Raw genomic sequence first — 14262 nt, 5'->3', positions numbered from 1 at the left:
GATTGGCTTTCAGAATTCTGGGTGCAGACTGTGCACCCAGGGCTTTTCTGAGTCATAAATTTTCTCTCTGGGGAAAGACTGATAGAGAAGGACCAGCATCTCATAATCCATGGGGTAGACCAGGGAGAGACACATTTCCCAAAGTACAACGCACATAAATCTGAGAGGATGCTGTGATTGACTTTAAAGGGCACCCAAAGGAGCTTTTTAATTTTATTAATTCAACATTAAAAGTTTTGGAAAAAAATAAAAAACATAACTGGTTCATCAAACTTGTAATTTCACCAATATTATTCCCTGAGATAGCATTTCTCAACCTCGGCCCTACTGACATTTTTCAGGCAAGATAATTTTTCCTGTGGGGGTGTCCTGCACCTTGTAGGACATTTAGCAGCCTCTCTGGTCGCTACCTACTAGATGCAAGTAATGAATCCCCTCCAAGGTGAGATAACCAAAAATGTCTTCAGACATTGCCAAACATCCTCTGAAGGTCAAAGACACTCCTAATCGGGAATCAGCAGTTTAGGGTAAGTCTACTTCCAAAAGTAAAACAAGTTAATGTCAGGGAAAATGTATTGTAGGTGACTTAGGATAAACAAAATATACAATTCACATATGGCAAATGTGGCTGAGGTGACAGCCACATCACCTCCTGACCTGTAGGAGTTTGGGGGAAAAGCAGACGAGAGGATGGCCAAACAGGAGCTAAAATTGGGTGTTTATCCCCTTAAAATCCCACCATTGCTCCTTCATGCTGGCTCTGTTTTCTGGACATCCCTGAGGTCCACTGGGCTTCCCGGGCAGCTCAGATGGTGAAGAAACCGCCTGTAATGAGGGAGACCCGGGTTCAATCCCTGGGTTGGGAAGATCCCCTGGAGAAAGGAATGGCTACCCACTCCAGTAGTCTTGCCTGGAGAATTCCACAGACAGAGGAGCCTGGTGGGCTGCAGTCCATGCGGCCGCAAAGAGTCGGACATGACTGAGTGACTAGTACTTCTGAAGCCAAATAAGTAAATGGAGGTGGGGAGAGGACAAAAGAGCCCAAAGGAACCCTGAAAATCCACTTTCTTCACAGTTCCTGGCCTTCCATGAAGGAAGGAGGAGTAGGGTGGGCTTGCCTCTCACTCCCCTGGGGAAACAGGGCAGAGATGCTCGTGATGAGGGTAACAAGTGGGAGGCAGGTGGTCCCTGGAGCTGAAGGAGTCACTGAAGAGCCTTGAGAAGTTCAGCTACGCTCGTCTGCCTGTCTCACACTGTTAGCCGTGGGGTGCTGGCTGGGGTGCACCCCTGTCTTCTCTCTTTAGTATCTGACCAACCCACAGAGCTAAGGAAATGATCAATCCAAAGATACACCTCCTTAGATTCACAGACTTAGAAAATGAACTTGCGGTTGCCAGCGGGAAGGGATAATTAGGGAGTTTGGGATGGACATATCACACTGCTGTATTTACAATGGATAGCCAACAGGGACCTACTGTAGACCACACGGATCTCTGCTCAATGTTACGTGGCAGCCTGGATGGGGGGGAGTTTCGGGGAGAATGGATACATGGATCAATCAGTATGGCTGAGTCCCTTCAGTGTTCACCTGGAACTATCACAGTTTTTGATAATCAGCTACACCCCAGTACAAGATAAGAAGTTTAAAAGCAAAACAAAAACAAAGATACACCTCCTGCAAGTCCCATGAGAAAGGGAAGCATTCCACTGGTTTAAAAAGCTAACACTCACACGCACTTAGCAATGTATTGATGACTTTAGAGACACTCTACCCTGCCATCCTCATCACAGCCCTGCAGGGCGGGCACTATTCCTATGGTAACAACATTCCAGATGGGCAGACAGAGGCTGAGTGGGTCAGGGCCCCTCAGGGCCAGAAGACACAGCTCCAGGGCTCCACCTGAGTCTGCTGGACTCACAGCTGCCCAGGAAAACAGAAGCATACAATAAGGGCCCTCCTTACAAGGCCCACTGGTCACCCGCCCCATCCAGGAGCGCCACTGTGATTCAGAAATCCCAGAATGGTCCGATGCACAAGCAGGCGCAAGGATGCAACTAACTGCCCAAGGGAGAGAGTTCTCCAAACCCAAGGCAAGAACGAGCAGCCACCCCCCACCGCATGGCTCCTCCCTGCCTCTGCTCTTTGCGTTTACCTCCTTGTGACCACTGGGTGGAGGAAAATTCAGAAAAACAAGTCTGATTCTTCCCATGGTGCTTTCAGAACCTGGGTGCACACACAATATCTCAACAGGGCAGAGAGACAGCTGTTATGTGTCTGTCCCGTTTTTCTGAGTCCTGGAGCCAAGAGGATGTTGATAAACGCTCCCTGGAGAGGTGGTTCTGGAGAAACAGGGCAGAGAAGGTGAGACAGACCATGGGGAGGTACTCACCTGGGTCTCCAGGGTGATCACTGGGCTTGGTTGTGGGTCCTGTGGGGAAAAAAGGAGAAAATGCGTGTGAGTGGTGGGGAAATGTAACTTCTACCCCGGCACCACTTTAAAACAAAGCTGTACCTCTGCAGTGCGCAAGCAACCACACAGGGAGGGTGGCCCCATTCTGTCGCCCCCATTCCATGCGACATTCTCCACCTTCTCCCACACCCACATGAGGAAGGAGGATAAAATCTTTCACAGGAGGTTGCAGGGACACCCGCAGGAGATCACGCAAGAAGATGAAGTGCAAGGGTAAGAAAAAACAAACAAAGCCCCCTTGCAGAGCATCTCAAAATGTGTTCAAATCATCGATGGGAAGGAGAAGATGGGTTCACAAGAGGGTTAGAAATAAACCTGAAAGGATATAAAGTCCCCATGAGGGGGAAGGCCACCACTGTGTCTGATCTGGGAGAGAATGAGGGAAGGAATGAGACAGAGGGAAAAGAACGAGCTTAATTCCCAGTCTGTGTGGCACATTCCAACGGGGCTGGGGAAGATTCCTTTCAGGAGAGAGAAGGCCAGAGAAAGTCCCATTCATTCACTTGCGACAAAAGCCAATTGACTGGAAATGTTCGGGTCATTAAACGTGAACTCCGGGTGGGGGCAGGGTGGGTACAGAGGAGCAAGGGACGCCTGGAGAGGAGGTAGCGGTTTTCAGCAAGTGGATTCCAAAGAAAACAGGAAGCTCAGCACATAAAGGCTATTTTTGTCTGGACTGTGTTGGCCCTGCACTTAATCATCTTGGATTCATGATTCTGGGAAAGTAACCTCAAGCTGCCTCTGACTGAGAATGGGCATGATCTTAGAGCCCCGAAGGGCAAACTCAATTGGAAGCTTTGCTTTATCCAAGCAGATTTTCCAACACAGGCTTCCAGAAAGCATGCAAATTTGCCCCAGCCCCCTGGCCCCTGCTGTGAACGAGGAGGAAATGTAGAAATCATGCCTTATGTGTCTTTCTGTGATGGGCTTATTTTACTTAGCACAATGCCTTCAAGGTTCACCCGTGTTGTTACAAATGGGAGGATTTCCTTCTTGTTTGAAGGCTGAATAATATTCCACTGTGTATATACATGGGGCTTCCCAAGTGACTCAGTGGTAAGGAATCTGCCTGCCACTGCAGGAGCCGCAGGAGACTCAGGTTTGATACATCCCTGGGTCGGAAGATCCCATGGAGGGGTAAATGGCAACCCATTCCAGTTTTCTTGTCTGGAAAATCCCATGGACAGAGGAGACTGGCAGGCTACAGTCCATGGGGTCACAAAGAGTCGGTCACTCAGTCAGACACAACTGAGTTAGCACGCAGGCTGTGCATACATATATACAACATATTTTCTTTATTCCCCTGTCAATGGACATACCGGTTGTTTCCATGTTTTGGCTATTAAGAATTTGGCTTCTAGGATCATGGGAGTACAGACCTCATAATTCCACTTTTATGAGGCAACTAAAATAAGCTCTCAGAGAAGCAGAGAGTAGAAGGGTGGTTGGCTGGGGCTGGAAGGAGAGGGGAAGGGGAAGATGCTATGTATCGGGTACGAAGTTTCAGTCCCACTAGCCAAATAAGCTCCAGAGATCTGTTGTAGGACCTCGAGCCTAGAGTTAACAACATGGCACTATACACTGAAAATTTCAGTCAGAGGACAGACCTCATGTTAAGTGTTCTTTCTATAATTAAAAAAAAAAAAAAAGATAGAAAGTGTAGAGAGACTGGAACATCCAAACCCCACACCATCCTAAATAACTGTCACTCACTTTCTGGATTACTGCTCCTCTGTGGCATCTTTATAAGGATGCCTAGTTCTGATGAGCATCAGACACCTGACCCCAGGAACGCTTTGCTTTCTGGTCTGTTCTGACCTTTCCTTCAAGACAAGGGACTCTTTTCTCCCAATTCCAGTTCTAATTCCCAGCATCTCTTCAATGGTGCAGCTCAGAGGTTGATGCCAAGAGGACATCTCACTCTCATTTTCACACTCTACCCCGGCACTGAACATTCCTCATACCCAAGAAGATACTGAGGGGCGTTTTTCCCCTTCTCCCCACACTGCAGCCTTGGCCCAGAAAGAAACCTGGAGAAAGACTTCCCTGGTGGTCCAGCGGTTAAGAATCCACCTTGCGATGCAGGGGGACGAGGGTTCGATCCCTGCTGGGGGAACCAAGACCCACACGAGACAGTCCATGTGTTGATGATCCTGTGTGACGCAAGGAAGATCCCACGTGCCCCATCTAAGACCCAACACAGCCACACAAATAAATATTAAAACAACAACAACCTTGAAGAAGTCTTGTAAGAAATACTGCAGCCCTCTGTCTTCAAATCCTTACCAGCTCCTTCTCAAGGGGAAAGAGGTAGGACGGGGGAGAACCTTCACTGAACCACTCTTTATTCAAGTGAGGCTCATTATTTTAGCATCCTTCATGGAGCCCCCCAGCCAGCTCCTGTATCACTCGTCTGCAGAGAGAGTGAACACTTGGGCTCCCAGTCTCCCAGGGTCAGTTAAGTACACTGCGCAGGGCCCATTCTAGTCCGGGAGGCAAGGCCATGGTCCTGGTCCATGTTGGGCAGCTTGGGTCAGATCCACGCTGTTTAGTGAGAGATAGCAAGCAAGTCTACGCTTCAGCTCAAGCCAGTCTCTTGTGTGTCTGTCTTTCCCTCTCTTTATTCTGATCCTGGCATCCAGATTTTGACTGGAAGATAAGAAGCTGCTTCTCAGACATTAGCTTCATTTTTTAAGGCCAGGTCCTTGTAAAGCATTGGATGGGGTGTTGGGTGCATGCCCAGATTAATTAAGCTGTACTTCACAGCCCATTTGGCTGTTGTTTGGGGCTTACGCTTCACTGCTCTGAATCCCACGGGGGAGGCAGGGGAGAGGGGAGAAGGCCATCCTGAACCCCATGAACAACTTCACTGGAAAAGACCTTCCCGGAAAGCCACAGAAAACCTCTGACATCCGTGTTGACAAAACCCAGAGCCTGATCCATGGATACAGTGTTGCACCAACTATTTGGTGTTCTATGATCCAAGATCCTCTGGGTGCAGGGTCAGAGGATTAATATTCATTAAAAAGCTTCTGAAAAAACAAAAGCAAAAATGCTATCTATTTAGCATGTTAATTACTTAGCCAAGAAAACAGACACAGTAACTCACAAACGACCATGTCATTACACTTAAGATTCACTGGCCAACAAATTCACATTTGTTGTGCACATTTGAGATATGAGACTCTCCCTACAGAGGCTCAGACCAGAGGATTCAAGGTATGATGGTATCTCTGTGAGGTCTCACTTTCAGTAACATCCTCCTTAATTGGAAAGGCTAACGAAGTGGAACCGGGTCAATGATGCTGTCTGCCTAATCCATCGTGTCTGTCTAAACTGAGACTCTTTGGTTTACAGTAGAGTAAATTCCTGTCTGTCAGAGGAAAGGCTCCCGGAGACCAATGGGGAATTTGCAACGTGCTCGGATGCTACAGTGGAGAGCTTTTAGAATCTTAATGTGGGGACCAAGAACCAGGGAACCACCTACAGCAAGGAAAGCCCTTTCATATCATCTACTGCAATGACTAAAGTGGGGAAGCCAAGTGGGGAACTGGGTAGACAGAATTAGTGGCCCTCATTTTCACCGCTCCCTCGGTCCACACCCTCTGGTCACATGATCGTGCATTTCTTTGCAGAGCAAGCTTCCTCCTCGAACTTGGGCTTGCCCATTAGCAGTTAAGACATCGTGGAAGCTTGAAATGTGTGTGCATGATTGAGCATGACCTCTTGTGCTTTTGCTGTCAGCGCAGGAGAATACACCCCAGGTAGCCTGCTGGTCCAAGGGGGATGAGAAGCACTCGGGGCAGACCCGATCCAGTCTGCAGATTGAAGCTAAGTCCAGCGTCGATGAGCCAACCCCGAGCCAACCTTCACTCACAGAGAGAATATGTGCCTGTTGTCTCAAGCCACTGAGTTTCAGGTTGACTTGTTACACAGCGCCGTTGTGGTAAATATACTCTCTAAGGTAGACCTTGATAGAAATAAAATGTATTGTACAAACAGCCCAGCCTTGTAAACAAAAAGATACATACTCTCCCTAAGTCTGCAAATACATCCCAGGAACCTGCAATAACTACAGCTAATAGCTATCATTTCCTGAGACCCCACTATGTACCAGGCTCTATGCGAGATGTACATTACACCAAGCAAAGAAATACTCACCATCAGTATCGGGTATGACCTCTGAGTCAGCCTTCAACCCTCTTCACTAAATATACCAGTTCTTCTGAATTTGTTTAGGTGCCATTACAACATATTGGGGCTTCCCTGGTGGCTCAGATGGTAAAGAATTCACTTGCAGTGCAGGAGACCCAGGTTGATCCCTGGGTCAGGAAGCTCCCCTGGAAAAGGGAGTGGGTACCCACTCCAGTATTCTTGCCTAGAGAATTCCATGGATAGAGCAGCCTGGCGGCTTATAGTCCAAGGGGTCACAAAGAGTTGGGCATGACTAAGTGACTAACATCTTCAGTTTCACAACAACATTAATGGGGATCATCACTCAGAACCTCCTTGCTCTGAGATAAAGACATTTCTCATTCCTTTGGTTTATTCTAAACTTTATTCCATAGGCATATTATTTGACCAAGATTCAGAATAGTCATGAATATTAGTAGTAACTTACTAAGTTACTTGTTAAGTATTGGCTAATAATTTAACTTCATACCATGTTTCAGGCAGTGGTTTAACCTGTATACACACATCATTCCATTTACCCCTTGTAACAACTTTATGGTAGGCACTAGCATTATTCCCATTATAGAGACAGGGAAACTCATGACTACAGGGATTGAATAACTTATCCAAGTTGACACAGATAGTGCTGAAGCCTGGATTCGATCCCAGCGCCCTGTATTCAAGAAACTTGTGCTATTTTAGAGTAGCTCTATCAGAGAATACAGCCCCACCTTACACAAAGTAATCCTGCAACCTGGATAAGGTCTATCAAAATGAAGAATACAGGAAGTAAAAGGTTAAGTACCACCTTAACTACTGGAATCCTTTTTGAGCATCTGTATTTTTTAAAAAGGTAGTGGACACGGTTGATAGAAATTAGCACACATGTCAAGACTAAAAGCAAAATGCAGTCACTGTGCCACAGGAGGAACCATGCAGAGTTAACCAGACTCATTTACACATGTTTCCTAGGCTCCAACTCAGCAGCTAGCATTGCCTGGCAGGCCCCAGGAGGGAGAGAGAACCGAGTTTAAAGGGACTCTGTGCACCCTTCTATCCCAAAGCTAACTGTTTAAATGAGGTGGGAGCCTGATTACAGGTCCTGGAGAAATGAAACTTGTTTGCACCTCAAGAGTCTTGGTTGTAAGACCGGGGAAACCAGGCTCAAATACTTCTGAGTCCATCAGGGCCAGGGGCCTAATTTTAACAAGCAATTAAGCTTTCATAAAGAATGCAGAGAGAAGAGAAGGAATTTGCTCATTTTCACTCCAGACTTGCACCAAACATTTCTGGCTTTCCTGATCATGCTGAGCCCCGGGTAAGCCTCAGTGGTTGGAAGGGGCGGTTTTCTTCCTTGTCTTTGATGACATCATAAGATAGCACTTATTCTTGGGCATTAAGCAAAGACTCTGGTGTACAGGTGACAAGCCTGTGACTCAGGCTTCCTGAGTCAGTTCCCCCCTGAGGCCCATCAACTCAGCAGATAGACAATGGACCCCTAATAAGACTCAGCACAGACACACCCAGGATGACGTTGCAGAAGGCTGGATGGCATTCTCCCAGGGAGTCCTCTGATTCACCATATGAGGGAGCTTCCACCATCCAGAGACTGGATCTAATCTCATCACTGTCCAACACCAGACGCCTTGGGAAATGCAATGAGCTCTTCATGGGCTCAAAAACTCAGCACTGCTGCCTGCTGGAGAAACATACTCCCTGGTGAGACCACCCAGTGGAAGCTGAGTGTGGAGGCCAGGCCAGAGACTGAAATGGATGTGGTCACTTGTACTGCAGGCTTCGCACGGGGCAAAGAAAGATCATTTGTGGGGAAAGAATACAGGTTTGGGGTCAGCCCTGGGTTCAAATCATGCACAAGCCCATTTCTAGTCTTGCTCAGGCCGCCATGACAAAGTACCACAGGTTGAGTGGCTTACACAAGAGAAACTTATTCCCTCACAATTCTCGGAGCTACAAGTCCAAGGTCAAGATGCCAGCAGGGTTCTTTCCTTTGGAGGCCTCTCTGCTCACCTTGCAGATGGCTGCCTTCTCACTGTATACTTACATCGTCTTTTACTCCACACAGGAGCCTCTGGCTGTCTCTGTGCACCTAAAGCTCCTCTTCTTATAAACATACCAGTCAGACTGGACTGTTGTTTTTGTTTAAGTCACTCAATCATGTCCAGCTATTTTTGTGACCCCATGAACTGTAGCCCACCAGGCTCCTGTGTCCATGTGATTTTTCCAGGCAAGAATATTGGAGTGGGTTGCCATTTCCTTCTCCAGGGAATCTTCTTGACCCAGGGACCGGACACACATCTCCTGTATTGGCAGGCAGATTCTCTACCACCGAGCCATCTGGGAAGCCCTCAGACTGGATTAGAAACCCCCCTCTAAAAGCCACATTTCAACTGAATCACTTCTTTAAAGGCTTTGCTCCCAAGAACCGGGGTTGGCAAGTCAGCAGATGACAACCACTTAGACTAGTGACCTCAGCCAAACCTCATAGCATCTGTGAGCTTTACTTTCTCATTTACATGAAGTTAACAGGTGGGTCTATATTCTCCTACAGAGCTACTGCAAGACAGTAAAGCATAGAAAGTATTGTCTGGCAAACTCTATAAGTGAAAACGAGCACTGATAACAATCACACCAGCTTAACAGGTGTGAACCTGGACCGTCTCACACCAACTCAGAAACACAGTCACCTCCTGTCTTGAAAACAGGAGAACACTAATATCACAGGCTGTCGTGAACATTAACTGAAAACAGATATTTTAAATATTTGGTCTCTGGCTAGAAACTCAAAGATAATTGTCCCTGTTTTCTTCTTCCAGGCTTATGAAGGCTAAGACATAACCCTCCACACCCAACCCTGCTAGATCATAATTCTTCTGGACTGAGAATTATTGTACATAACGGTGCATGCATGCTTAGTCGCTCAGTCTTATCCGAATCTTGTGACCCCATGGACTGTAGCCTGCCAGGCTCCTCTGCCCTTGGGGCTTTTCAGGCAAGAATACTGGAGTGGGTTGCCATTTCTTCCTCCAGGGGATCTTCCCAATCCAGGGATCGAACCCACGTCTTCTGTACCTTTTGCATTGCAGGCAGATTCTTTCCCACCGAGCCACCGGAGAAGCCTATTGTACCTAAGAGGACAGCAGTGAAATGGGTAAAGTTACCTACTTGATTTTGAAAGCTTATTTGTGTCAAGCACGTGAACTACTTGTAACCCTGCCAAGGGAAGTCTCAAACTGCCCATTTTACAGATCAGATAACTGATGCTCCAGCAGGACAATTTTGCTCAAGAACATAGATTCGAGAAGGGATGGGGCCAGGTCTGGTCCTCAGGTTGGTACACTGCCAGAAACTGGTCCCTTAACCAATATTCTGGTGTTTCCAATAGTGTGAACTTACTGAATCAGGCTCTCTGGGCAAGGATCCAAAGAATCTGCATTTTTATTAGACACTCTTGGGCAAGTCGTAGGCAGACTGAAGCCTGAGAACGCTTGTATTATATCCTGAATAGTACAAGACTAAAGGCATGCAAGGTGAGAAGGACAGCCAGTGAAAAACGAAAAATCTCTATTAGGACTCCAACCTCTGACACCCAGCTAGCCACCAAGTGTCTGACACATGCTTGAGACTCTGGTGCTCAAGCTACATGCCTCCAGGAAATTTCACGATGGGTGTGTCCTAGCCTTTCCTGGGTACTCTAAGAGAATAACGTAGACTGAGTGGATTATAAACAGCAGAAATTTATTTCTCACAGTTCTGGAGTCTAAGAGTCCAAGGTCAAGGTGCTGGCAGACTCGGGGTCTGGCGAGAGCTTCCTGCTTCATAGATCGCTGTCTTTTTGCTGTGACCTCACATGGCAGAAGATTCAAGGGAGTTTTTCAGGGTCTCTTTTATAAGGGCACTAATCTCATTCATGGGGGCTCCTCCCTCATGACCTAATCACCTCCCAAAGGCCCCACCTCCTAACGCCATCCCACGGGGTGTTAGAATGTCAACACACAAATTTTTAGAGGGACACATATATTCCGTCTGGGCTTCCCTGGTGGCTCAGGGGTAAAGAATCTGCCTGCAATGCAGGAGACTCAGGCTCGATCCCAGAGTCGGGAAGATCACCTGAAGAAGGAAATGGCACCCCACCCCTGTATTCTTGCCTGGAGAATTCCACGGAGAGAGGAGCCTGGCGAGCAACAGTCCATGGGGTCATAAAGAGCCAGACATGACTCAGCGACTATGACCATCACCACACATTCAGTATACAGCAAGGTGCAGGGTGGTTTCTGCCCCTTCTTTTCTCCCTGTGTAAATGGTGAAGGTATCCCTCTTGCCCCAGAAACCACTCCCCTCCCTTCAGCATTCCCCCCAGGGGGGCATGTGACCCCTTCTCAATTCTTTCTCGAGGCCTGATCACAACCATCAGGTGCTCACACAATGGCGCTTTCTGTGGGATTCCACGGCGCGCTTATCTTACACGGCAGGGGCTCCCGAGATGAAGGCGGGACACGTGCGGGCCAGCGGCCCCGGGCGACGGGGGAGGCACACAAGGACACAGAGCGCCCTTGTTCTCCGCGAAAGGCTGCCCTGGGACCGTGAGCGCAGGCCAGCGCCACACAGACTCACCTTGTTGGAAAATGCGAAGTCACCTTCAAAGAGGACTCAGGGCAGAAAGCAGAAACCCCGTGGAGAGGGCAAGGGGCCTCTCCTGGCATCAGAGAGATGGTGACAGACGTGACTGGGCCCTGAAAACGGGGTGGAATTTCCTTGCTGTCTGCCTCTTTTTGGTCTTGAAAGTTCTAAAAGTTCAGAGACCTTTTAGATCTTCTTCTGCATTCCCTCCACATATTTAAGTCCAGACCTCAGAAAGGAGCAACAGAATCTCAAAGAACTGCAAACTGAAGCTCGAAGCCCTTGGATCAGTAGTTGACCATCCCCAGCCTGGGAAGAGAGGAGAAGCCACAGATGCATGGAAACCCGGCAATGGCTTTAGTGTTTCTCAGCTCCGCGTGTGTGTCTTTGAGCGCAAACAGTCACGAAAAATCTAAACTGTTATACAGAACACTTTGTGCTGTGTGGGCCTCCAGAGGTTTTGTAAAATCCTTTGCAAAGTGCACAGAACTACAACTCTCAGAACTACGTTTTGAATGCACCTGCCTGAGGCCCTGGATGCGCATTTCTGCCAGAAAGTACAGCTTCTAGTGGTACGGCTGCTGCCTGGTTACTGTGCGCCAACTGTCACCTCCCCCTTGTTCATGCAGTGATCCTGGGTCACGTGGCTGATCAATACTGACGATAATCAGAAAAGTAGCCAACACTGGGCTCACAGTGAAGCAAGACATTATAATAAGTGGGCTGTAAGAACTCTCATTAAAAACTCACAATAGCTCAGATTACTCATAGGTATTATTAGTATTAACAGCCCCATTTTACAGATGGTATAACTGAGGCTCAAAGGCATTCATTACTAAATAGCAGAGACAAGGTTTGGATGAGGACAGCCCAACTCCTGAGAGCTTCCATGGTGAGTCTGATGTAAAGAATCTGCCTACAATGCAGGAGACCCAGGTTCAATCCCTGGATCAGGAAGATCCCTTAGAGGAGGGCAAGGCAACCACTCCAGTATTCTTGCAGGGAGAACTACATGGACAGAGGAGCCCGGAAGCTACAGCCCATAGCATCACAAAGAGTCAAACACAACTGACTAACACATACACACACACACACACACACACACACACACACACAGCCCAAGCCCTGAAACTGCACTTTTGACCACTAAACTATGCTGTTTCCCAGGGGTAAGACCACAGTGTAAATCAGAACCACTTAACTACAGCTCATGGTTCTGTGAGTTGTTGGCACCAGGAAGCCTTATGGAGCAGAGAACTGGATCACATGGTATTAGGAAATACCAGATAGTCCCATTTGATTGCTATGGATCTTTGGCTAATTACTTAACTTATAATAATATTAATAACAACAGCAAGAGTAATAATAATAGCTATCTCAGTGGTTACTGTAAAGACTGACAGAGATGGAATATCAGAACCTCGCTCAGTCCTGGTGGCGAGTAGGCAAGCCACAAATGTCAGTTCCTCTTGGAGGACAATTACTGTCACTTCATGGTATGTGTTTTTCACAGCTCGAAGGCATTTCAGACCAGAAACAAGACATGCCTGCTGCATACCAAGAAAAAACTAAGCAACCTCCACCCAACACAGCCAGACAAGATGCGCTGGTAGACCGTCTGGGCTCACAGTCCTTCTGAAGTTGGCCACCCGATTCCGCCGGGACACAAGTCTTCCTAAGCTCAGAATGCAAGCCGCATCTCCGGCTCAGCCCAATAATTAACTCTTCCCAGGCACAGGCCAGGCGACACCTACCAATTTGACACCCATCTGCTGTGGTCACCAAGATGGCAGGTGGCCCAAATGGAAACAGTGCTGCCAAGCGTCCTGGAGACGCTGTCCAGAGATCCACACACACAGCGTTCTGTTCTACAGCTTCTGGGACTGCGAGGTAGGCTTTCTGTTCCACAAGGATCTAGTTTAAAGATTTGAGCCCAAGAATCCAAGACTGTGAATACCGGAAAGACACTAAAGAGATATAGGGTAGGTGAGCAGCAGCTTCCCTATGGGATGTCCAAGGTGGATATCACCTGGCAATAACTTGGTCCCAAATTCTCAGCACGGTTTGTGAACAGACACTATTGGTACATTCCTATTTTCCAGTGAGATGAAATGCAATTCCTGCCCTGACCTAGATCAAACCCATCATTTTCTGTTATGGCAGATCCCTGGGTCGGCAAGATACCCTGGAGAAGGATATGGGAACCCACTCCAGGCATTCTTGCCTGGAGAATTCTATGAACAGAGGAACCTGGCAGGCTACAGTCCATGGGGTCGCAAAGAGTTGAACATGACTTACTGATCAAACAGCAATAGCAACATATGCAATCCAGAATGGAAAGTAGTTTCCTAAGGGCATACACCGGGTAGAGCAAAACCCAGCCTAGAATCCAAGTTTCTTGATACAAAATCCTGGGCTCATCCTTTTTTGCCAACATCAGTGTCTATGTGAGTCCTTCCCACGCTTCTTTTCTTCATTTCCTCTTCTTCAGATCCTCACCAGAGCCTCTAACCAGGACAACTTTTGTCCAAAAGACAGCATATCCCAGCTCTGGAGAAACTGTGATTCAGCAGTGCTTCAAGTCTGGAATGTCTCCAAGAGGCCACACACAGAACTGCTGATTCAAGCCATGGGGGAATTGGATCCCAGGACGCGGGCACATGGCTATGGAGTGGAGAGTTTTACAGCGGATGCAGGAGGCGTATCCCCAGCTCCTGGCTGTGCCTTGGAACAGGGGAGCCTCCCTCCGAGGCTAGAAGAGAGATGGTTGGCAAGTGGGTCTGCAGGAGACAGGTGGGCAGAGGCCTCATACAAAGAGAGTCAGGGTCATTGTCATGAAGTTTCAAAGGGCTGGGTCCCGGGGAGACTCAGTGCTCCTTCCTGACTTCCTGGCCTTCTCCTGTGTGTCTTCATGCTAATGAGGGTGATGAGGAGGAAGGTGACAGAGCCAATGGACAATGGCTATTATGACAGCTTTAAG

The 14262-nt window shown here is 47.8% G+C and overlaps 1 protein-coding gene across 1 annotated transcript in view; it reads right to left on the bottom strand.

Annotated features, from left to right (window-relative positions):
* XYLT1 (xylosyltransferase 1) overlaps positions 1-14262 on the bottom strand; it is a 343548-nt gene that overhangs the window by 245412 nt on the left and 83874 nt on the right. The window contains exon 2 of the mRNA XM_065924410.1: positions 2391-2429. Within this exon, the coding sequence (XP_065780482.1) occupies positions 2391-2429 (39 nt within the window). The remainder of the gene's footprint in view (positions 1-2390; positions 2430-14262) is intronic.

This window comes from Muntiacus reevesi, chromosome 2, assembly GCF_963930625.1.
Source record: "Muntiacus reevesi chromosome 2, mMunRee1.1, whole genome shotgun sequence".
Taxonomy (NCBI): domain Eukaryota; kingdom Metazoa; phylum Chordata; class Mammalia; order Artiodactyla; family Cervidae; genus Muntiacus; species Muntiacus reevesi.
Note: the sequence above shows the minus strand (reverse complement) of the source record. Positions and strands in the feature narration are given on the sequence as shown.